Source organism: Molossus molossus, unplaced genomic scaffold (genome assembly GCF_014108415.1).
Source record: "Molossus molossus isolate mMolMol1 unplaced genomic scaffold, mMolMol1.p scaffold_m16_p_31, whole genome shotgun sequence".
NCBI lineage: Eukaryota > Metazoa > Chordata > Mammalia > Chiroptera > Molossidae > Molossus > Molossus molossus.
The window spans coordinates 1,878,110-1,898,553 of record NW_023425368.1 but is presented as its reverse complement, the minus strand read 5'-3'; the positions used below and the strand labels follow the sequence as shown (position 1 = coordinate 1,898,553).

Sequence of the window (20,444 nt, the reverse complement as noted above, 5' to 3'; positions counted from 1 at the left end):
CCTGGTGAACCTCTGGACTTTCCAGGCTGGACTTATCTCCACTGTGCTACACTCGGCCCCAATGACTCAGTCACCAGGTGCCCTGATCATCCTGATGGGCCATACCCTCTGCACTGTGCCTGCATCTCTGCCCAGGCCCGGGTCCCACCCTAATTCATTCAGTGAGACCCCCTGCTTCTTTCCCAGTGCCCAGGCTCCCCTCCTCTCAAACCCACCCAGCCACCCAGGGCCTTTGCACATGCTGTTGGGCCGTCCTTTCTGAGTTAACTGTACCCACACGCTCGGTCACCTTGTTTCCTCCTTGTTTTGAGTTTATGTAAACATCCCCCCCCCTTCCTTCCCCAGTAGGACTAGGGCTGGGTTGACTGCTCTGCCCTGTGCTGGTCCCCCTTCCTGTCAGGCACACTGTTGATGCCAAGTATGGGTGCCTGGGAGCAGTGGCTGAGGACTGGACAGCATGACCCCAGACGGCTGGCCATGTCCTGGGGAGGCCCTGCTCCTACTTCTGGGCCTGGTGCTGGGCTGCCTGGTTTCTGAGCCAAGCTCCTGCCTGGGAAAGGACTCCATGAGCAAACAGATGCCCACTACTTCCCCACCAGCCCAGGGCCGAGGTGCAGGTCCAGTTCCAGCATCCCAACCAGGGTAAAAATGCGGAACAGGGGTGGGGCATGACATCACCCAGTGCTCCACCTGCTGGGACGATGGGTGGGGGCGGGGCAGGGTCTGAGTCATACCCCAGTAGACCTCGCAGCTTGAGGAGCTGGGGTGGGACGCAGGTAGAACCCATGTTAGTGCCCAGGTGCAGGGGCCTCGCTGGGACAGGGCTGGGGCATGGCCGTCAGGTGTGGTCCACCGTGCTCGTGTGAGCTCTTTTAAGTTGTTTGTGATTCACATCCAGCCCTGGAGATTTCTGGGTCAGTCTGTGGATGAGTGGGGGGTCCCTGGGGGTCCCTGGCTTGGGCAGTAGGTGTTGTAGACGGGCCTCAAGGGAGGAGGAGTGGGCTGCCCAGACACCAACGACCTCTCCTCGCCAATGTCCCGATTTGTACGAGGCTCCCAGGCCCACCGACTCCGGGCGGCCTGGGCCTGAGCTCACTCCCCCCCCCACACCCAAGCCACTGTGCACCCCCTCGCGCCGCCCAGGACGGGGGACAGGGAAGGCGGCGGTGCGCCGGGGGCCTGAGCGCCGTTGCTGCTGGGCCGAGGTGTCCGCAGCTCCGGGCCCAGGGCCCCGACAGCCGCGGAGGAAGGCGGCCGAGGGAGGCCTCGGAGCGGGGGGCGGGGCTTCAGGGAGGGGACGGGACTCCGGGGCCCCGAGGGCGCGGCCGTTCCCCGCGCGCCCAGATTGGGCCGCATGCGCCGGCCCACCCCGCTCCGGCTCCACCCACCGACCCCTAAAAACACCGTCTTGCCGCCGCCTGGCACAGCGTCGCCGCCGTCACTGGCGGTGACCCCGAGCGACGACGACCGCGGCCGAGCGGCCGGCAGAGCGAGCGGCGACCCCACGGCGCACGACCAGGCGGCCTCCGGGCGCCCGGACCGGCGGGCCGCCGCGATGTTCCCCAAGGAGGCCACGTTCCCCCGGGAGACGACGTGGAACATCTCGTTCGCGGGCTGCGGCTTCCTGGGCGTCTACCACGTCGGCGTGGCCTCCTGCCTGCGCGAGCACGCGCCCTTCCTGGTGGCCAACGCCACGCACATCTACGGCGCCTCGGCCGGGGCGCTCACGGCCACGGCGCTGGTCACCGGGGCCTGCCTGGGTGAGCGGCCGCCGCGGGCGCCGGGGCGGGGCCTGGCTGCCGGTGCTCGCGGGGACCCGGGCCGGCGCTGCCGGGCCCGGGCCGCGATCCGGACGCCGCGGGGCAGACGTTGGGGGCGGGCAGGTGCCACAGAATCGATTCCATTGGAAAGAGAAACTCACTCTTGGGCGGGGCCGTGAGAGTAGGGGGAGGGGCCTGAGCTGGCCTCCTGCCCCGGGCTTGGTGGCGGGCAAGGTGCTAGCGGTCACTGTGTCCTGGGGCTGCCGTGCCCGGGGCCTGCGAGGGGGTTGTCTCCGAAGAACACGCCTGGGCACTGCGGCTCGACGCTTCCCGAGGGCCCCGGGGCCTGGGCACAGCCAGCTCTCTCCCACCCTCTTCCTCCTGGCACCCCGCGCGCTGTGGGCCTGGGCCCTCGGCTGTGGCCCACTGTGTTGGCCCCTTCCAGGGGGGGCTGGGGTGTCTGAGGTCTGAGTGTACCGGGAAGACTCCTCCACTCGCATACTTCCTGCTGGTGCCTGCAAGTGGTGTTTACAGCTGGGTAGGTATTTCAGGAGTCCTGGGAATGCTGCCCAGCGCCCAGCCTGCTTGGGCAGCCAAGGTGACAGAGGGGTCACCCATGCCCCGCCCACCAGGAGCCTGTGCCGGGTTCTCCCCTGCCTCCTTCCTGTGACCTTTGCCCTGAGGAGGTGGGGAAGGAGCATGCCTCTGCATTCTTAGGACGGGGGACACACCACTGTGGCCCTGACCCCTCCCTCTCATGGAAGTCCAGACCAGTGCCCTCAGTCCCCAGGCTGGCCTCAGGACATACCTCGATCCCTGGTACCCAATTTCCAACATGGCTCCACAGCACCTCCCCGCTCCGCTCCCCAGGAGCCTTTCTCACTTGTGGTCTCAGGCAGCTGGAGCCCCCAGTGTGGCAGGTGCCAACCCCGCACTGCTCACCCCTGACCTGGGGTGGTCCTGGAGGAGGACATGGTCCTGGGCTCCTCAAGAAGGCCCTCCTGGCCCTGGCCGGTTTGGCTCAGCGGTTAGATCGTCCGCCTGCGGTCCGGAGAGACCCGGGTTCGGTTCCTGCTAGGGGCATGTACCTCGGTTGCAGTTTGTCCCCGGCCCTGGTTGGTCGTGCGGGTGGCAGCCACTCGATGTGTCCCTTTCGCGTCGATGTTTCCCTCTCTCTCTCTTCCTCTCTCTCCCTCCCACTCTGTCTGTACAAAAAATGGAAAAATGTCCTTGAATGAGGATAAAAAAAAAAAGAAGGCCCTCCTGTCCCCTGACCACTCCTGGGTCTGTTCCCACTCTGGTTTTGCCCTGGGCTGGCACCCATGGCCTCCAAAAGGAGTGTTGGGGGCTGCTTGCTTTTGGCTGGAGTGGGACAGTCGTGTTTTCCAGGAGTGTTGGGACCCCCCTATTTCCCACCTCGTGCTGGCGCCGAGCCTGTGGGAGCCCTGGGCTGCAGCTGGGTTTTGAGGGTGTGGATCTGGCCAAGTGGGTAAAGGCTGAGGCTGGTCAGGGTTGAGCCCCTGCCTATCTGCTTCCCAGGATGAGTGCCACATGAAGCCAGGCCTGGTGACTCATGGATCAGGGCAGACTGTTGGGAAACACGGGGCAGAGGGCAGGCCTGGCCCCAGCTGGCCAGCCCCACTGTCTGGCCCCCCAGGGGTGGTGGCCTGTGTGTCTCTCTCTTCAGGGACAGACAGGTGGCAAAATTCCCAATTCTGGGCCAGGCTGCCTTGTGCTTTTTTTTTTTGGTACATGCCCCTAGCGGGAACTGAACCCGGGACTCTCTGGTCCGCAGGTCCATGCTCAACCACTGAGCCAAACTGGCCAGGGGCCAGGCTGCCTTGTGGACACTGGGATTTCTTCAAGGTGGATGGGATGCCACAAGTTGGTGTGCCTTGGGGCACTGGGCATGGGTGTGCCAAGCCCAGGAGTGCTGGCCCCTGACCCTTGCCCCTCTTGCCCTAGGTGAGGCCGGTGCCAACATCATCGAGGTGTCCAAGGAGGCCCGGAAGCGGTTCCTGGGCCCGCTGCACCCCTCTTTCAACCTGGTGAAGACCATCCGTGGCTGCCTGATGAAGACCCTGCCGGCCGACTGCCACGAGCGTGCCAGTGGGCGTCTGGGCATCTCCCTGACCCGTGTCTCGGACGGCGAGAATGTCATCATATACCACTTCAACTCCAAAGATGAGCTCATCCAGGTGGGCCCTGCAGGGTTGCACAGGGGCACAGTTGAACCCTGGAGCCCCTGCTTACCACCCTTCTCTGGCCTTGCCCCACAGGCCAATGTCTGCAGCACCTTCATCCCCGTGTACTGTGGCCTCATCCCTCCGACCCTCCAGGGTGTAGTAAGTACCCTGGTGACACCTCCGGGGTGACAAGAGATCACTACTGTGAGCTGTGGGACAAGGGTGGATGAGGAAGCCATCTGGGTGCCCCAGCGCCTCACTCCTGCCAGTGCCTGTTGCTTCACTTCCCCCAAAGTTACTCAAGAGCCAGGCCAGCCAGTGCCATGGCCATGCACACTTCTTGTAGCCACCCACCCCCTAGTGTCTGGCTATTTCTTAGTACCCGGGGGGGGGGGGGGGGCCTATGGCCAGTGCCCAGTGGGTAAAAGGCCCAAACGAAACAGCCACTGGGTGGGGCCAGAGGGGCAGCCAGCTCACCCTGCAGGCCCTTCACCATGTGACCATGTGTCCCTGCCTCAGCGCTATGTGGATGGTGGCATCTCAGACAACCTGCCACTCTATGAGCTCAAGAATACCATCACGGTGTCCCCCTTCTCGGGCGAGAGTGACATCTGCCCCCAGGACAGCTCCACAAACATCCATGAGCTCCGGGTGACCAACACCAGCATCCAGTTCAACCTGCGCAACCTTTACCGCCTCTCCAAGGCCCTGTTCCCGCCCGAGCCCTTGGTGAGCCTGCCCTGCTGCGGCCGGGCCACACCGCCCCTCATTGCCTGGCACTGGGGGAGAACGCCCACATGACCTCTCCCGAGGGGCAGGGTCGGGTGGGGACCCAGAGGAGCTCATCGCAAGGCTGGGGAAGAAGTCTGTGGTCTGCACGATCTGTCCACTGGGGGGCAGCCTCTCCAGCCTCTGTCCAGCCCGGATCTTGTCCTGGGTCCCGGATCCCTTAGCTGAGTGGTGAGGAGAGGTGGGGTCTGCAGAGACAGCAGGGACGCAGAGCAGAACTGGGCGTGTCTGACTCCCCTGCTCCAATGTACCCCCCTCAGGTGCTGCGGGAGATGTGCAAGCAGGGCTACCGGGACGGCCTGCGCTTCCTGCGGAGGAATGGTGTGTGGGGCCCGGCCGGCGTGTGGGGGAGGGGGCTCTGCACCACCGTCCCCTCCCGCTGTACTGACCAATGTTCGGTCCTCCCCACCCAGGTCTCCTGAACAAGCCCAACCCCCTGCTCACATTACCCCCTGCCAAGCCCTCTGTCCACCACGGTGAGGACGAGGAGAAAGCTGTGATGGCACGAGTGGAGAGCCACTTGCATCCTCCCGCGGGAGATCACATCCTGGAGCATCTGCCTGCACGGCTCAATGAGGGTGCGTGGGGGGTGCAGTGCTCAATGAGGGTGCGTGGGGGGTGCAGTGCTCAGTGAGGGTGCGTGGGGGGTGCACGGCTCAGTGAGGGTGCGTGGGGGGTGCACGGCTCAGTGAGTGCGTGGGGGGTGCACGGCTCAGTGAGGGTGCGTGGGGGGTGCACGGCTCAGTGAGGGTGCGTGGGGGGTGCAGTGCTCAATGAGGGTGCGTGGGGGGTGCACAGCTCAGTGAGGGTGCGTGGGGGGTGCACAGCTCAGTGAGGGTGCGTGGGGGGTGCACGGCTCAGTGAGGGTGCGTGGGGGGTGCAGTGCTCAGTGAGGGTGCATGGCTCAGTAAGGGTGCGTGGGGGGTGCAGTGCTCAGTGAGGGTGCGTGGGGGGTGCAGTGCTCAGTGAGGGTGCGTGGGGGGTGCAGTGCTCAGTGAGGGTGCGTGGGGGGTGCAGTGCTCAGTGAGGGTGCGTGGGGGGTGCAGTGCTCAGTGGGGGTGCGTGGGGGGTGCAGTGCTCAGTGAGGGTGTTGGAGGAGTGCCTGGTTCAATGAGGGCAGAAAAGCATGGGGGCGTGGAGCAGAGCAGGGCTGGCCCCACCTCCTCCACCAGCAGTCAACCTCCCTCCTGCACCCGGCCCACAGCCCTGCTGGAGGCTTGTGTGGAGCCCAAGGACTTGCTGACCACACTCTCCAACATGCTTCCTGTGCGCCTGGCGACAGCGATGATGGTGCCCTACACTCTGCCCCTGGAGAGCGCGGTGTCCTTCACCATCCGGTACAGGATGGGGGCAGGGGCAGGAGAGGCGCTCAGACCAAACTTCACCACCATCCCTGAGTGGTGGTCACCCCAGGGAAGAGGCAGGTGGTTGGGGGAGGGCGTGGCGATGTCAGGGTACAGACAGGGCCAAGGGTGAGGGTGTGGGCATGCCGGTGGGCCATGGCCCCTGAGGCCCTGCCTTTCCCCCTGCCTCAGCTTGCTGGAGTGGCTGCCCGACGTCCCGGAGGACATCCGGTGGATGAAAGAGCAGACAGGCAGTATCTGCCAGTACCTGGTGATGCGTGCCAAGAGGAAGCTGGGCAGCCACCTGCCCTCCAGGTGAGCCCCCTGACGGCTGTGTTCATCTGGGGGGCCACAACCTCACTTTAATGCCCCCGCACTAAGGCCCCCCTCCCGCCTGCAGGCTGTCGGAGCAGATGGAGCTGCGCCGTGCCCAGTCACTGCCGTCTGTGCCACTGTCCTATGCTGCCTACTGCGAGGCACTGCCCGGCTGGATGCGAAACAACCTCTCCCTGGCGGACGCGCTGGCCAAGTGGGAGGAGTGCCAGCGCCAGCTGCTGCTCGGCCTCTTCTGCACCAACGTGGCCTTCCCGCCCGATGCCCTGCGCATGCGCGCTCCTGCCAGTCCCAGCCCTGCGCCTCCGCAGCACCCGCCCCGCTCGCCCCCTTGCTGAGCCCCCTTGCTCCAGCCTTCCCAGCCCCCTGGGGTCCCAGTGCTGAGGGCCAGGCCTCCCAGCTTCCCTGCCCCATGAGGCGGGGCCCTGGGGCCAACTGAGATCCCCCCCCCATTCTTAGTGGAGCGAGGAGATGGGGGCTCTCACAGCTGGGAGAACGGGCTTTGCTGTCCACTCCTCCACAAACCAGTAGGCCAGGTGTGGAGAACCCCTCCCCTAGCCGCAGAGGGCCCCTCACTTGTGCCCTAATCTCCCCCTCCCAGGCCCGCCCTCGGGCAGGGCAGAGCAGGGGACCCAGGCGGTGGTCAGTGCAGTATTACTCCTGAGAACTTTGCACCTGCTCCTCCCTGCGCATTTTTCACGTTTTGCTGAAGAATGTGTGTGAAGAATTATTTATTTTCGCTGAAGCAGATGTAATAAATACCACAGCTCAGCCCCTGCGTCCTCCTTGTACGTGACCCCCTCCAGCTGACCAACGTCAGTACAGCTTCGGGTCAGGGCTTCCAGGGGTCCCTTCTCCTGGAGCCTGGCAGTCAGGCCGGGGGCTCGCCCCTAAAGGCTCCCGCAGGCCTCCTGGGCTGCGGCCCACTCATCTGGCTGGGACATACATTTGCCCCCCACTTTGCCCTGAGGCCTGCTGGCTGACTCTTGGGTAGTTTTCCAAGGGCCAGTGGAAATACTTGAGACCAAGATCCTTGCTGAATAAAAAAGAAATGTTTACAAAAGGTGGTGTCTGCACCTCCACCCTGTGGCGGTGACACGGTGACACGGGGGCGGGGGCTGCTTTCTGGGCTGTGGAGTGTGAGGTTCCCCAGGGAGCGCGGGCCGGCTCCACGGGGGCGTTTGGCCCTTGTCTTTGTGAGGTGCTGGGCCTCCCTTTGTCATTGTGAGCCTCACTGGCCAGGTGCACACATGTTCTTGGTCCCCTGTCCCCCTCCTCATCTACAGGGTGCCCAGTCTGCCAAAACAAGGAGGGGTCTAGAATATTAGGGTGAGGTCTGGGCTGAAGGGGGCTTGTTTCTGGAGACACATGGTTTCCTGAAAGTGTCCTCTGCCCTGGGCAGTTGGAGGGAATTCAACCAGCCCTCACTGGTGACCAAAAGGGCCCAGGGGGTGAGGGGTGCTGGAACAGAGCCTGTTATTGGGTTAACTTCCCAGAGCCCTTAGCCCTGCCCCATTCAGCCCCACCTGCCTCCACTCCCCGCCCCACCCCCACCCCCATGCTGTGGTGACGGTGGCAGCCCCCAGCCAACAATAACGGTTGGTAGTGGGGACTGCGGGACTGGGCGAGCCGGCTGGGCAGGTCCCTGGTGCTCCTGTGTGCCAGGGGCCGTCCCCCTCGGTCTCAAGGTCCTGTCCTATCGGCCCAACCTGTTCTAGTTCAGCAGGATCCCAGGCCCCTGGAGGAGCAGAGGCCTCCGGCCCCCAGCACTGCCAGGGCCCCACCGTGAGGCCAGGCCCTCCAGGTGGGTGCAGGGGCCCGGCTGGGGCTGGGAGACCCTGGGGAAGAGGATGGGGTTTTCTCCCCAGCAGGAAGGTCACACGCAGACTCCACCCAGCTGCCTCCCTCAGCCATGCCCTGAGGTGGACAGTCCTGGCTGAGCCCCAACAGGAGCGCTGGGGTGGGGGGGCTGCTGAGGTGAGGACCTCCTGTCCCCACTCCATCACTCATCCTCACATCTGCGCAGGCATTTGTGCTGTTGACTTAGATGTCACTTTCTAGTAGGTTACACGGGTATTGTTTAAAAATGGGGCTGTAGAGGCAAGAAAGGAAAGCCACCCCACTTCTAGAGCTAACCACGGAAAATATTTCGGTGTGTTTCCTGCCTGGCGTCTTCCTATACACACTTTTTGGCGCCTTAAATCGGGATCCTCGGGACAGTGCCCCCTTCCTCACTTTGGTCCTGGTCGGGAAGGGTCCCCAGGTGCCTGGGTCATTGTCACCCCACCTCGCAAGGGGTGTCCGCGGGGACAGAGAGGCGGCTGCCAGGTTGAGGACCTGCAGGGAGTGAGACAAGAGCCGGGCTGCCGGGGCCACCCCGAGAGGCGGGGACAGGGCGACAGCAGCGGCGGCGCCCCGCCCGGGGCCGGCCCACGCCGGGGTCTCGGTGCCTGCCGAGCAGCAGGAGCCGATCCGTCCCGCGTCCCCGCCGCGTCGCCCTTTCCGGGAGGAGGGGCAGGTGCGGCGACGGCGCAGCTCCCAGGTAGGCGCCTTGCAGGCCCCGCCGCTCTCCTGGTCCCGTAGGGGGTGCCGACCCCGGCGCGTCGCGGTCAGGGACTCCGGGCCCCCACGGGGCGGGGCGCGGGCGGCCCTTCCTCCCTGCTCCCCGCGTCCGGCCTCAACGCAGCTTCCGCTGGGATGGACCTCTGGCCTCGGGGAGTCCGCAGTCCGCCGGTGGGGTGGCGCACCGCCGGGTGAGGCGACGCGAAGGGTGGGAGATGTCTCTGGCCCCTGCACCCTGCTGTCGCCCTTCCTCAGACCTGTCCTCTTTGGAGACCATGTCTCAGCCCCCAGGAATAGGGGTGGGTTGAGAACCACTGTTCTGAACTAAGAGGGAAGGACGTCATCCCAGGTGTGAGGGGTCGCCATGCTGGGGTTGGCCCTGGGAGATCCGGGAACAGGGCGTTATGGGAAGACAGGTGGCCCTGAATAGGAAGCGAGGTGCCCCAGCACCGGGGAGGGAGGCCCGTGGAGGCTCCTGGCCATGGAGGGGGCTAGTCCGGAGGAGGGAAAAGCCTAGTGCTGGGGGAGGGTCTGTTAAGCCTAGAATCTAGGGTATTCCTGACAAGGGCATGGAAGGCACCCCGTTTCAGGCCAGGACCCTGCACCTGCACCCCAGAGGGCCTGGAGCCCGGTGGGTGGGAGGGGCTGTGGCAGGGAGGGAGGAGCTTATCCAGCCTGCCAGCTGGCTGGAAGGGAGGGCCGCTGAGGCCCAGACTCGGGGGTTGAGGATTAGGCAGGATTGGCTGAGTGCTCCCACTGGCTCAGCCCGTCAACCCCGTCTCCATGTCCTCAACTCTGGGACCTGTTCCGCTCCTCCCCCCAGTGACCACTCCCTCACCCGAGCTCTCTGCCCTCAGCTGCCAGAAGCCCCCACTCCTCTGTCCACCACGAGGTCTTCCAGAGATTCCTCCCCTCCCAATGAGACTGTCCCCTTTCCAGCCCAGTCCTCTCTGGAGGGCTCCCTTCGGGGCCCATCGCCTCCAGCTCCCTTGCAGTCCACAGGCCCCGAGTGTGTATCAGCCCACCCAGGACACCTTGCTCTTGCAGCACCACGCTCAGACTGCCTCCCGGGTGCCTCTCCTCTCCGGACCTGTGCAGTGCCTTCTCCCATCTTCTTCTGCTCAGGCCTGGCCCCACATGGCTCGTTTAGCCCTCAGCCATCCTGGCCCCTCTCTGCCTCTCGTTCGTTCCCTCCTATGAGCTCTGCTCAGCCCCTGACTCCTCCTTGGCTTTACAGCACCCAACGGCCAAGACCCCACTTTCATGGCCAGCCCTGGGGAGGCCCAGGAGGAGGAAGGGGAGAAAGAGGGGGGTTCTGTGGGGCCATGGGCAGCCATGTTGGCACAGGCCCAGGAGCTGTTTCTGCTGTGTGACAAGGAGGCCAAGGGTTTCATCACGCGGCACGACCTGCAGGTGAGTCCCCAGTCCCAAGGGGCTGCCCGGCCCAGGGCTGACCTTGCTACTCAGCCCTGCATGTTTGTCTGGCCAGGGCTTGCAGAAAGACCTGCTCCTCACACCGGAACAGTTAGAGGCTGTGTTCGAAAGTCTGGACCAGGCCCACACAGGTTTCCTCACGGCCCGAGAGTTCTGTCTCGGCCTGGGTGAGCCCTTCCCTTGTCCCCAACCCTGACTCCCACTCGGTGGCCCTCCCCTGGCACACGTGGGGACTCTGTGGGACCCACAACCCACACAGACTGCAACTGGAGATCCTCCATCACCTCCCTCCGGAATCCACACCCATATCAGTACAAACAGGAGCCATGGAAGGCCCCACAGAAAGCCCCCAGCTGCTGTGGCATGTGTGGAGATGACCCTCCTGCCCTCCACCCCCCTCCCGTGCCAAACCCAGGTGGGGCGGGGGCCAGCTGTGCATTTTGGCTTGAGCCCGGCTGTCACCTCCCATTCCCAGGCCAACAATCAAACCAGAATAAGGAAGAAAAACAGGAAACTGGGCTCAGAGAAAGGGCAGGATATGTGTGTGTTGGGGGGCGGGGGGGAGGCTGAGCCAGGGTGGTAACTCATAGTCCTGGTAATCTCTATCTCCCGTGCCCACAGGAAAGTTTGTGGGGGTGGAGTCGGCCCAGAGCACACTGCCCTCCCGGGCCTCTGAGGAAACCTTTGAGTCTGGCTGGTCCGAGGTGCAAGGCACGGGGGGCTCCCTGGAAGAAGAGGAAGAGGAGGAGAGATTCTTTGCTGTGCTGGAGCAGCTGGGGGTGGCCCGGGTTCTGAGCGAGTGAGTCTGTGCTGGTCCCACTCCCAATTCCCTCCTCTACATGCTGGCTGTTCACACTGCCCTCATGTCTGCTCTGGGCAGGGTCCCCAAGCTGGGTCTGACTCTGCGGTTCCCTGTCAGCTGCCAATACCCGGGAGGGGCCGGGTGTGATTTCCCACACAATTTGCATTTTAGGAGGCAGCAGTCAGGGTTGCTGGGAGGAGGGACGGCGCCAGGCACATAACTTCGTACATCCAGGCACAGCCTTGCGTACACATGACCCCTTGCTGCCAAGCAGCCGGCTGCGCACATGCATGACCCCCGCAGGGGCGAAAGCACCCGCAAGACGGAGACCCTGAATTCGGCAAATGCTCCTGGCTTGTCTGGGGCTGCAGAGGTCACCTTCGGGGAGGGTGCGGTGTTCCCACTTCGGCTTCAGCCCGTACGCGACCTTCCAGGCAGCGGGCGGTGCGAATGCTCTGGATCCGGCTGCAGCGCGAGCGGCCGGAGCTGCTGGGATACTTCGAGGACGTTCTGATGCGTGCGTCGGCCTGCCTGGAGGAGGCGTCCCGAGAACGAGACGGCCTGGAGCAGGCGCTGCGGCGGTGAGGGCTGGGGACAGGGAGGGGGTCTGGGAAGCGGTAGGGGCAGGGCTGGGCTGTAGTGCCGGCAGGTACCATGCAGCTGCCTCACCACCGACCCCCCGAAGGCGGGAGAGCGAGCACGAGAGAGAGGTGCGGTGCCTGTACGAGGAGACTGAGCAGCAGCTCCGAGAGCAGCGCCAGCGCCTAAGGAACCAGGTGGGCCCGCGGCCCCGCCCCGCCTCCGCCCCGCCCAATCCCAGACGCGCGCGTCTCCCTGGCTCCGCCTTCTCGGAATTGGTCCCACCCCCGGCCCCTGCAATCTCCGTGGTCCGCGGAGGCTCAGGTGCCCCCCGCGCGTCCCAGGGCCTCCCCCGGGAGGAGCGCAGAGGCCGTCTGGAGCTGGAGCTGCAGAGTCGCGAGCAGGAGTTGGAACGCGCCGGCCTGCGGCAGCGGGAGGTGAGCGGCCACCGGCCCACACTGCTGGGGAAGGGTGCAGACCAGCCCCGCGCACGTCTTCATCCCCACGGTCACCAAGCACCCCTGGTATCCTTGACGTCCCCTGTGCGTCGGTGTTCCTAGCCTTGGAATTGTTAGGAGTCAGAGGCACACCACCATCCCGAGGAAGAGGGGGTTCCTCTGCAGCCTCGTTTCTCCCACAACCCCCTAGTTGGAACAGCAGCTGCAGACCCGGGCCACAGAGCAGCTGGAGGCGCAGGCGCAGAACGCCCAGCTGTGGCTGGCCAACGAGGCCTTGCGGGCACAGCTGGAGGGGGCGCAGGAGCAGCTCCGCAGACTGGAGGGCGACGTGCAGGGCCGCCAGGAGCAAACCTTACGGTGCCCAGGGGGTGGGGCTGGGGCGGGCCCTCAGAGGCGTGTCCCGAGGAGGGGGTGGGACCGGCAGCCGTGGGGAAGAGGGGGTCGCGCTTGCGGCTCCGATCTGGGCCACTCCCATCCGAACCCCAAGTCTCAGCCTGCTCCCCAGGGTCTGCGTGGGGCAGGGTCCGCTAAGAGGGCCATGGAGGGCCCCAGGAGTCTCCCTGCATTTAGGTCACTACCTCCCCTCCGCAGAGACGTGGTCGCGGTCTCAAGGAACATGCAGAAAGAGAAACTCAGCCTCCTGCGGCAGCTGGAGCTCCTCAGGTTCGGTCAGGCTCAAGCCATGCCGCTAGCTCCCAAACATCCCTGGCCACTGCCCGGCTTACGACAAGGAAGTCCTTCCTAGTATCTGCCCTTTCTCCCTCATACTGCAGCCCCAGCCAGACACCTTTCTCCTGGTCTGAGGGAGAGTCAGAGCCCACACTCCCTGCCTTAAAATGCTGCCTTCTGAGACCTCTCAGACTCCTTGGACTCCCTTCCCCAGGGAGCTGAACACCAGGCTACGAGACGAGAGGGATGCCTGTGACACCAAGCAGCTGGGCAGTGGCCCAAGGAAGTCTCTGGCCTCAGCCTGCCTGCCGGGGCCCGCCTGCTGCTGCTGCTGCTGCTGCAGCAGCAACTGGGCTCGACCTCCCAGACGTGGCTCAGGCCACTTTCCCAGTGCCCACTGACCAGCCCCAAGAGACTCATGGGCGTGACCTGGAGAAGCTGCCCTTTGAAAGTGACTCATCATGGCTGGGGCTGCCCATCCAGGCTGTGGGCTCTACCCATTGGGCTGCCTGGCCTGCCTGACTGCAGACATGAAGGAACTAACAAGGGGAGGTCAGGCTCTCTTGAACCCCACTTCTGGTTCTCATCCTGTCCCCATCCCATCAAACCCATCTCTGTCCGGCAGAAAACCCTCCTCCTCCAAGTAAACTCCACTGACTGCACTGCAACCTCCTGGACCCCCTGTGTGTGTGTGTGGGAGCGCAGGCATCAGGTGTGCAGGGTATATGCACGACACAGGTCCACAGCCCTGAGGTGCTGGGGCTGTGTGTCCCTGTTTATACCTGTGGGTGTCCCTGCATCTCTGGTCAGACCCTAAGTCCTCACAGCCCATAAAAAACGCGAAGTCCCATGGACTGCTCTGTAGGGACAAGGAGATTGAGACCCATTGTCTCACCAGGGAGCATTGGGTGGGGTTTCCATCCCAATCCAGACTCAGTTGACCATCTCTGCCCCATGCCAGAATTCACACAGCTCTGGGTGAACCACCAGAGTCAAGCAGTCCTGCATGGAGCTTCCTGGGGTAGGCCTGGAGCCACCTCTCATGCCCAGGGGCACTGCCTGGGGAGCGGAGAGCTGCCAGTCAGCCAAGGCTGGGCTGGGAGGAGTGCTGCCCACTGTCCCTGGAGAGCTGCCCCAACTGATGGGGCGACTCAGACCCCACCTGCGGCTGGGGATGAGCCTAGTTGGGGAGTCTCCCCTCCTTACCCTGTCTACCCCTCCTCTCAGCTTCCCAGTCTAGTGGGTAAGCAGGACTTTCTCCCTCGAGTCTTTGACCACTGCCAGGCCCAGATGCCCTCCAGACGGGAGTATCTCACAGGGACCCCAGCCCCCCCGCCCCAGGCCAGCGTCTGCTGACCCTGCAGCCCCTGGGTGGTCCCTGGATTGGGAGGAGAGAATTGGGAATTGGGCCTGGAGGACGAGTTATTGGACAGAGTCCAAGGCCTTGGCTGGGCTAGCAGCCTCCCCCAACTCCTTCGCCCCTAGCCCAGCTCCTCCGTGTTCTGCGGGTGTAGGCTGGACTGGGGAGGCCCCGGGACTGCAGCTCCCTCGGCCTGCACAGCCCGGTAGGGACTCTGAGTTGCCTGCGTAGGGCTGGTATCCCGCGCGCTCGCACGAAGTAAATAGACCTGCCGGGCGTGGGCGGGGCCTGCCACCTTTGGGCGGGGCCCGGGTGTCCGGGTTTGTGGGCTGTGGGCTGGGCCTGCGGACCGGGGCGTGGTTTGCGGACTGTGGGCGGGGCCTGCGGACCGGGGCGTGGTTTGGGGGCTGTGGGCGGGGCCCGGGGCCCGGGGCGGGGCTTGTAAGGCACGGGCGGGGCCTGCGGACCGGGGCGGGGTTTGCGGACGATGGGCGGGGCCCGGGAGCCGGGGCGGGTTCGAAGGCGGGCCGGTGCACCTCCCTCGCGGGCCTCCCCAGGGCCGTGCATTCGCGGCGTCGGGAGCCGCCGTCCCCGCCCGACTTGGATTTGTGGCCGGTGAGTGCGCCGCCTGGCCAGGCCGGCCAGGGGGAGCCGAGTGTCCCGAGGTCCTGCGCGGCGCGGCCTCGGAGGCCGGGCCGCAGGCTCCGGAGGCCTTTTCCGGAGGGAGTCGGAGACCAGGAGGCTGGGCGGGCGGAGGGTACGCAGGGCGAGGGCGGAGTGCCTCCGGGTCTTCAGACCGGCCTGGCGGTCCCTTCGGGCCAAGGGCCCCCCTGAGCATCGCTCTCATTGTTCCTGGACGCGGGTCCCCTGCCCTCCGCCTGCAGATCCGCCCACCACCGGTGCAAGTGGGTGGGCGGGCGGCGCCGGTGACTTCATCGCGGTGACGCGGATTCCTCGCTGGGCCTGGCTGGAGTCCCTGGTACCCCTCCTTAGGGCGCGGGCCTCCGAGGGCCCAGTTGAGTTGCAGGGGACTGGGGTGGGGCAGCTCTGTTCCCGGCCGCAGGAACTATTTCTGGCCGGCCTTTCCCTGGGGGTTCACATCCGCCAGGTTCTCCGGGAAAAGGGGGGCCGTGTGCGGCTGCGGGGGCTGGATCTGCGTCTGGAATCGGCCTCTCTAGAAGGCCTGGGACCACAGCAGGCCCAGGGGCACGTCTGCCGAGGGTGGGGTCTCCACACCTCCAGCTGCGTGGTAGGGTCTGCGCCTTTATTTCTTCCCGGGAAGCTGCTTGGCAGGGCAAGGAGCCCTGACGCTCTGGGGCTAAGTCCTAGGGTGGAGTGCTTGGAGGAGGCGTGAGGTTCCTGGCAGGATCGGACTGTCCAGAAATGTCCTCCACTCTGCCCCTCCCTGGCTCAGACCAAAATACAGGGCCAGGCTGCTCCCTTGCTGCTGCTGGGAGTGCCGCTGCCTGGCCTGGAGGCCCGGCTCAGGTCCACTGCCTGGGGCAGCCAGTCACCGGAGGGGCGGCAGGATCCTGTCCGTGCACCGTGGGTGAGACCTGTGACCTGTCTCTGCCCTTCTAGTGGAGCCTCCTGGGGATCTTCTGTCTACTGTCTAGCTGTCTTAGAGGAGCCACGCCTGCCAGCCAGGTGCGTGCTGGGTGGGGCAGTGGAAGCCCAGTTGTCTGGTGATGCTGTGTCTGGAAAAGTGGCCCCAGGCACTGCCTTCTTCGTCCCCTGCCCTCCCCTCCCCTCCCCAGAGCAGGCTGGCTGTCCCTGACTGGGCTGCCCCCGAGGAGGACAGTCTGTAGCTGCACTGCTCCCTGGGGTTAGTGTGACTGTCCCCTTTCCAGTAACAAGGGGACCCTAGGTCTGGGGGGTATGTGTGCCCACCTGTACCCTCCACAGCTCCACTCTTGCTGGGAGGAAGGAAGGTCTGCCCTTTAACAGTAGCCCCAGGAGCTTCCCTAAAGCCACATGGCCAGTAAGGGGCAGGCCAGTCTGGCTCTGAGTGGCCTCCTCCCCTCTAGCAGCCAGTAGGTTCCTGCCAGCCTGTGACATGGGGCCTGGGGAATGCTGGGGTGGGGGTTGGGGGGGCGGGCCTGCATGAGCTCATCACAAGGTGTTTGCTGGGGCTTCCTACCCTGGCTGCCAGTGCCCGTGAGTCAGCCGGTGATGGCTGGGGGTCCTCTGTGCTCCCTGTGCCGTGGGATCTGGTCCGGGAAGCCAGGCCCTCAGCCTCCCAGGGCTGTGGGCCCACGCATCTGCGCTGGTGGCAGTGGGGTGGGGGCTCCTGAGCTACCCTCCTAGGACATGACCTGGTTCCCTTGGACACTCTCCCAGGGCCTTTCCCCAGGGCCAGTGGTTGCTTGGGCCTTGGTATCCACTCCTTTTGTCCCCACTGGTGTCTGGCTGTTCTCCCAGTCAGGTCCTGGTGTTGGGGGCTATCTGACCTCCCCCTGCCTCCCAACCCCAGGATGGGCGAGTTCAACGAGAAGAAGTCAACATGCGGCACCGTTTGCCTCAAGTACCTGCTCTTCACCTTCAACTGCTGCTTCTGGGTGAGGAGCTGGTACCTGCCTTCCCCTGACCCGTCTTCTCCACATGTCATCCCATCCCTAGTCCTTGAAAGGAGTCCTGGTTTTGGGCTCACATATGGTAACTGGCCGGTGTGCCCTGCCCACAGCTGGCTGGTCTGGCCGTCATGGCCGTGGGTATCTGGACCCTGGCCCTGAAGAGTGACTACATCAGCCTGCTGGCCTCAGGCACCTACCTAGCCACAGCCTACATCCTGGTGGTGGCCGGCATTGTCGTCATGGTGACTGGTATCCTGGGCTGCTGTGCCACCTTCAAGGAGCGGCGGAACCTGCTGCGCCTGGTTAGCAGGGCTGGCACTGGGGGCAGGGGTACCTGGGTGGGGGCTCCCCACTCGGCTGTCTGGGGCTGGCTCTGGGGCCAAGACTGGGGAAGAAGGGACAGATGGGGGTCGAGTTGCCGCTGCAGGACAGTCTCTGCTGTGCTCACCCGGGGCGGGGGCCCTTCCACTGCCCAGCCCCTCTGTGAGCCTCCAGGGAGGGGAAGCCCTCCTTTGCTGTCGGGAGCCCTCGTTCTGTGGCCACTTGGGAGCTGAGGTGGGGACGCTGTTGAGTGTAGACACTAGGGATTCTCGTGGAAGGGGTGTCTGGTCCCTGCTCACTCGTCCTCCCCTCGCCCAGTACTTCATCCTGCTTCTCATCATCTTCCTGCTGGAGATCCTTGCTGGCATCCTTGCCTACGTCTACTACCAGCAGGTGAGGAGCCGGGGCAGGCCACGTGGGGACATGCACACACACACACACACACAGATACCCCCTAACTCCAGAGCTGACCATTGTGCCATCAGGCCCTGGGGATGAAGGCTGGGTCGTAGGGGTAGGGTACACTGTAGGGGTTCATGGAGGAAAGGTGTTCCTAGGATCTGGAGCTCTCTCCATGCCCCTCCCCCTCCCCATGGCTACCGGGGTGACTCTCCGAGCCCACCCGACCCCCACCCCAGCCAGTGTTTCAGCCTGGCCCTTTCTCCCCTGGGAGCCCTCCCCATACCTGTCCCAGCACCTGCCCCCTTGGAGGGGCTTACACGGTGGCTGAAGTTATTACCACCTTGCCCCCCAGCTGAACACGGAGCTCAAGGAGAACCTGAAGGACACCATGACCAAGCAGTACCACCAGCCAGGCCACGAGGGTGTGACCAGAGCTGTGGACAAGCTGCAACAGGAGGTGGGTGGGTGGCGCAGGGAGGGGCCTTTCTGGGACCTCTGAAGGCGGCCGCAGAGGGGGTGGGCAGGGACTCAGCCCCCCGCGTTCTCCTCCAGTTCCACTGCTGTGGCAGCAACAACTCCCAGGACTGGCAGGACAGTGAGTGGATCCACTCCAGGGAAGCAGATGGCCGCCTGGTCCCTGACAGCTGCTGCAAGACCGTGGTGACCCACTGTGGTCGGCGGGACCATGCCTCCAACATCTACAAGGTGGAGGTAGGTGTGCAGGGCCTGGGCTCCCTGTGAGGGATGGGGTGCTGGTGTGGTCACACCACACCCAGGAGGGGCCTGTGGCTGTGGCAGAGGGGGCTGGAGGACTTGCCTGCCTTCAGTGCCCCCACGCCCCCTCTGCCAGGGCGGCTGCATCACCAAGCTGGAGACCTTCATCCAGGAGCACCTGAGGGTCATCGGGGCCGTGGGCATTGGCATCGCCTGTGTACAGGTGCGGGCCTTGGGCAGGGTGGGCGCTGGCGGGGGCAGGGACACAAAGTGCTGGTAGCTGTGGCCCACTCACGCCAGCTTCATGCCTAGGTGTTTGGCATGATCTTCACGTGCTGCCTGTACAAGAGCCTGAAGCTGGAGCACTACTGACCCTGCCCACGCCGGCCCGGGGCAGGTGCTGCAGCTTCTCGTCGAGTGACTGCTGAGACTACTGATGGCCAGGGAGCTAGGGCCCTGGACGCCTCTCCCACCCCTCTTCCCCTCTCCCCCTCTGCCAGGGAGGTGGTGTGTCCCCACCACTGTGCCATCACCATGCCCTCTGGGGCCCCTCCCCCCAGAGAGAGCTTCAAGTGCCTTTTGCTACACACCTAAGTCCCGAGGCGGGTGCCCTGCAGTCAGGGAGGGGCAGCACTGCTGCCCACACGGGGGTCCTGGTCTGGCTGGTGGGGTGGGGGGATTGTGTTCTGCCAATAAAGCACCCCCCTCCCGCAGGCCACCTCCCTTGGGGTGGGTCATGGCACCTCAGGGTGCTCCCTGATGCCTGTGCTTAGTTGGAGGGGTTAGTTGGGTGGGGAGTGGGCAGAAATGGGCCTGGTTGGCCTACTGGAGGGTGCTCCCAGTCCCTTGGACACACCCCAGATGGTGGTCAGCGCAGGTGAGGAGCTCCATGTGCTCCCCACCAGGCCAGTGCCCTGTCCCCAGGGTCCCTGCCGCCCTGCTCTGCTGAGCCCGCTCTCTCCACTGCTCACTGTTACTCCAAAGGTCACGTTCACTGTTGTCCCCCTCCCCCCAGGGCAGGGGTCCGGGGAGGTTTCACTCACTGCTGTATTACAAACGCCGAGAACTGCCCCTGCCACCCGCAGGAGCGCAATAAACGTTTGTGGGACAGACAGGTGAACCTACTATGTCACCGAGGCGGTCCTGGTCCTGAGCCACTTCTAGCAAGTGGCAGACCCACCCACGCACTGCCAGCCGAAGGAGAGCAGGGGGCCGAGTCCTGGGGGCCCAGGGCAGCGAGGCACGAGCCCAGAGCTGACAGGACTTGAGGGGCAACGGCAGGAACAGCTGAGTGTGGGCCTCAAGGCAGAACCTCACACATTCTAGGAAGATGGTGGTGCAGCTGTGACCCAGGTGGGAGATGTGAGGTCTGGAGTCTGGCAGGATGTGTGCTGTTAATGAGAGCCAGGCTTGGCCACTGTGCCCCTCCACCTGGGTGCCTGCCCAGCTCCTGTCCCCAAGGCTCAAACTGTCAGCATCCTGGGCAGACCCTATCTTGGACATCCGGGGATCAGGGCCATCTGGGCAGCAGGGCTGGAGAAGGCTGCCTCTTCCTCCAAGTTGCACTTCTGCACCCTGCAGGCCAGAGGGCGCCAGGGCCCTACTGACCCTGCCAGGTGACCACAGCTCTTCCCTGGCCCACAGGACCAAAGGCTAATGCCCAGGGTACTGGAGCTCAGCCAGCCCTGACACCAGCGGAGCTTCCTCAGGGCCACCTGGGACCTGCTGTGAGGGTCTCAGGCCTGGCTGTGGAGGCCAGACGCTGCCCCTGCCCTCTGCAGGAACCTGTGCAGGGGGAGGGGCCTACTGAGCTTGGGCGGAGCCTGGAAGGTCCTGACAGCAGGACCCTCAGGATGGGCAGCTGTGACCATAGCAGGCACTCTACTCAGGGCCCAGAAAACCTAGTTCTTTAAATCCTGGGAGAGAGGGTGTGGGGACCTCTGCTCAACCTAAAGAGCACCTAGGACATGGGGGTGGGGACTCAGTGCCCCGGTGTTCTTGCTGCCTATCTTTGTGGGGCTGTGGGAACACCCCACTCCGAAGGAAGACACTTCAGGCTGAGGGGCTCCCATGGGGGTGGCTCTCCCTCCTGCGGGGCAGTGAGGGCCCCACATTCAACCCCATGAGCCTCAGGCATGAACAAAACACAGGTACATGGG

The 20,444-nt window shown here is 64.6% G+C and overlaps 3 protein-coding genes across 5 annotated transcripts; all 3 read left to right on the top strand.

Annotated features, from left to right (window-relative positions):
• The first annotated feature begins 1,555 nt into the window (after positions 1-1,555).
• On the top strand, positions 1,556-7,183 carry PNPLA2 (patatin like phospholipase domain containing 2). The gene is made up of 9 exons (XM_036281160.1): positions 1,556-1,760; positions 3,726-3,958; positions 4,040-4,105; positions 4,466-4,675; positions 4,996-5,056; positions 5,149-5,313; positions 5,940-6,072; positions 6,271-6,393; positions 6,479-7,183. The coding sequence occupies exons 1-9, from the start codon at positions 1,556-1,558 to the stop codon at positions 6,747-6,749; spliced, it is 1,467 nt and encodes a 488-aa protein (XP_036137053.1). The 3' UTR covers positions 6,750-7,183.
• Positions 7,184-8,911: 1,728 nt separating this feature from the next.
• On the top strand, positions 8,912-13,583 carry CRACR2B (calcium release activated channel regulator 2B). Its single transcript, XM_036281116.1, has 10 exons — positions 8,912-8,953; positions 10,211-10,386; positions 10,463-10,574; positions 11,029-11,206; positions 11,644-11,790; positions 11,895-11,985; positions 12,133-12,225; positions 12,437-12,603; positions 12,838-12,909; positions 13,130-13,583. The coding sequence occupies exons 2-10, from the start codon at positions 10,237-10,239 to the stop codon at positions 13,314-13,316; spliced, it is 1,197 nt and encodes a 398-aa protein (XP_036137009.1). The 5' UTR covers positions 8,912-8,953; positions 10,211-10,236; the 3' UTR covers positions 13,317-13,583.
• Positions 13,584-14,795: 1,212 nt separating this feature from the next.
• On the top strand, positions 14,796-19,516 carry CD151 (CD151 molecule (Raph blood group)). 3 transcript variants are annotated; one of them, XM_036281158.1, is made up of 10 exons: positions 14,829-14,890; positions 15,384-15,524; positions 15,857-15,922; positions 16,749-16,833; positions 16,959-17,150; positions 17,488-17,562; positions 17,924-18,028; positions 18,124-18,282; positions 18,422-18,508; positions 18,598-19,514. In XM_036281158.1, exons 4-10 carry the CDS (start codon positions 16,750-16,752, stop codon positions 18,655-18,657), a joined length of 762 nt encoding a protein of 253 aa, XP_036137051.1. In that variant the 5' UTR covers positions 14,829-14,890; positions 15,384-15,524; positions 15,857-15,922; position 16,749; the 3' UTR covers positions 18,658-19,514. The 3 variants fall into 3 exon arrangements, with proteins under 3 accessions (XP_036137052.1, XP_036137050.1, XP_036137051.1); XM_036281159.1 differs by lacking the exon at positions 15,384-15,524 and having other exon boundaries at positions 14,796-14,890; positions 16,697-16,833; positions 18,598-19,516; XM_036281157.1 differs by lacking the exon at positions 15,384-15,524 and having other exon boundaries at positions 14,796-14,890.
• The last annotated feature ends 928 nt before the right edge of the window (positions 19,517-20,444 follow it).

Bases quoted from the DNA above. Each gene is read 5' to 3' on its own strand.
- CRACR2B (XM_036281116.1), top strand. From the start codon at position 10,237: ATGGCCAGCCCTGGGGAGGCCCAGGAGGAGGAAGGGGAGAAAGAGGGG. The intron at 10,387-10,462 runs GTGAGTCCCCAG...TTGTCTGGCCAG, and splicing joins TCACGCGGCACGACCTGCAG to GGCTTGCAGAAAGACCTGCT. The intron at 10,575-11,028 runs GTGAGCCCTTCC...CCGTGCCCACAG, and splicing joins AGAGTTCTGTCTCGGCCTGG to GAAAGTTTGTGGGGGTGGAG.
- CD151 (XM_036281159.1), top strand. From the start codon at position 16,750: ATGGGCGAGTTCAACGAGAAGAAGTCAACATGCGGCACCGTTTGCCTC. The intron at 16,834-16,958 runs GTGAGGAGCTGG...CCCTGCCCACAG, and splicing joins CCTTCAACTGCTGCTTCTGG to CTGGCTGGTCTGGCCGTCAT. The intron at 18,029-18,123 runs GTGGGTGGGTGG...GTTCTCCTCCAG, and splicing joins TGGACAAGCTGCAACAGGAG to TTCCACTGCTGTGGCAGCAA.
- PNPLA2 (XM_036281160.1), top strand. From the start codon at position 1,556: ATGTTCCCCAAGGAGGCCACGTTCCCCCGGGAGACGACGTGGAACATC. The intron at 1,761-3,725 runs GTGAGCGGCCGC...CTCTTGCCCTAG, and splicing joins GGTCACCGGGGCCTGCCTGG to GTGAGGCCGGTGCCAACATC. The intron at 3,959-4,039 runs GTGGGCCCTGCA...CTTGCCCCACAG, and splicing joins CCAAAGATGAGCTCATCCAG to GCCAATGTCTGCAGCACCTT.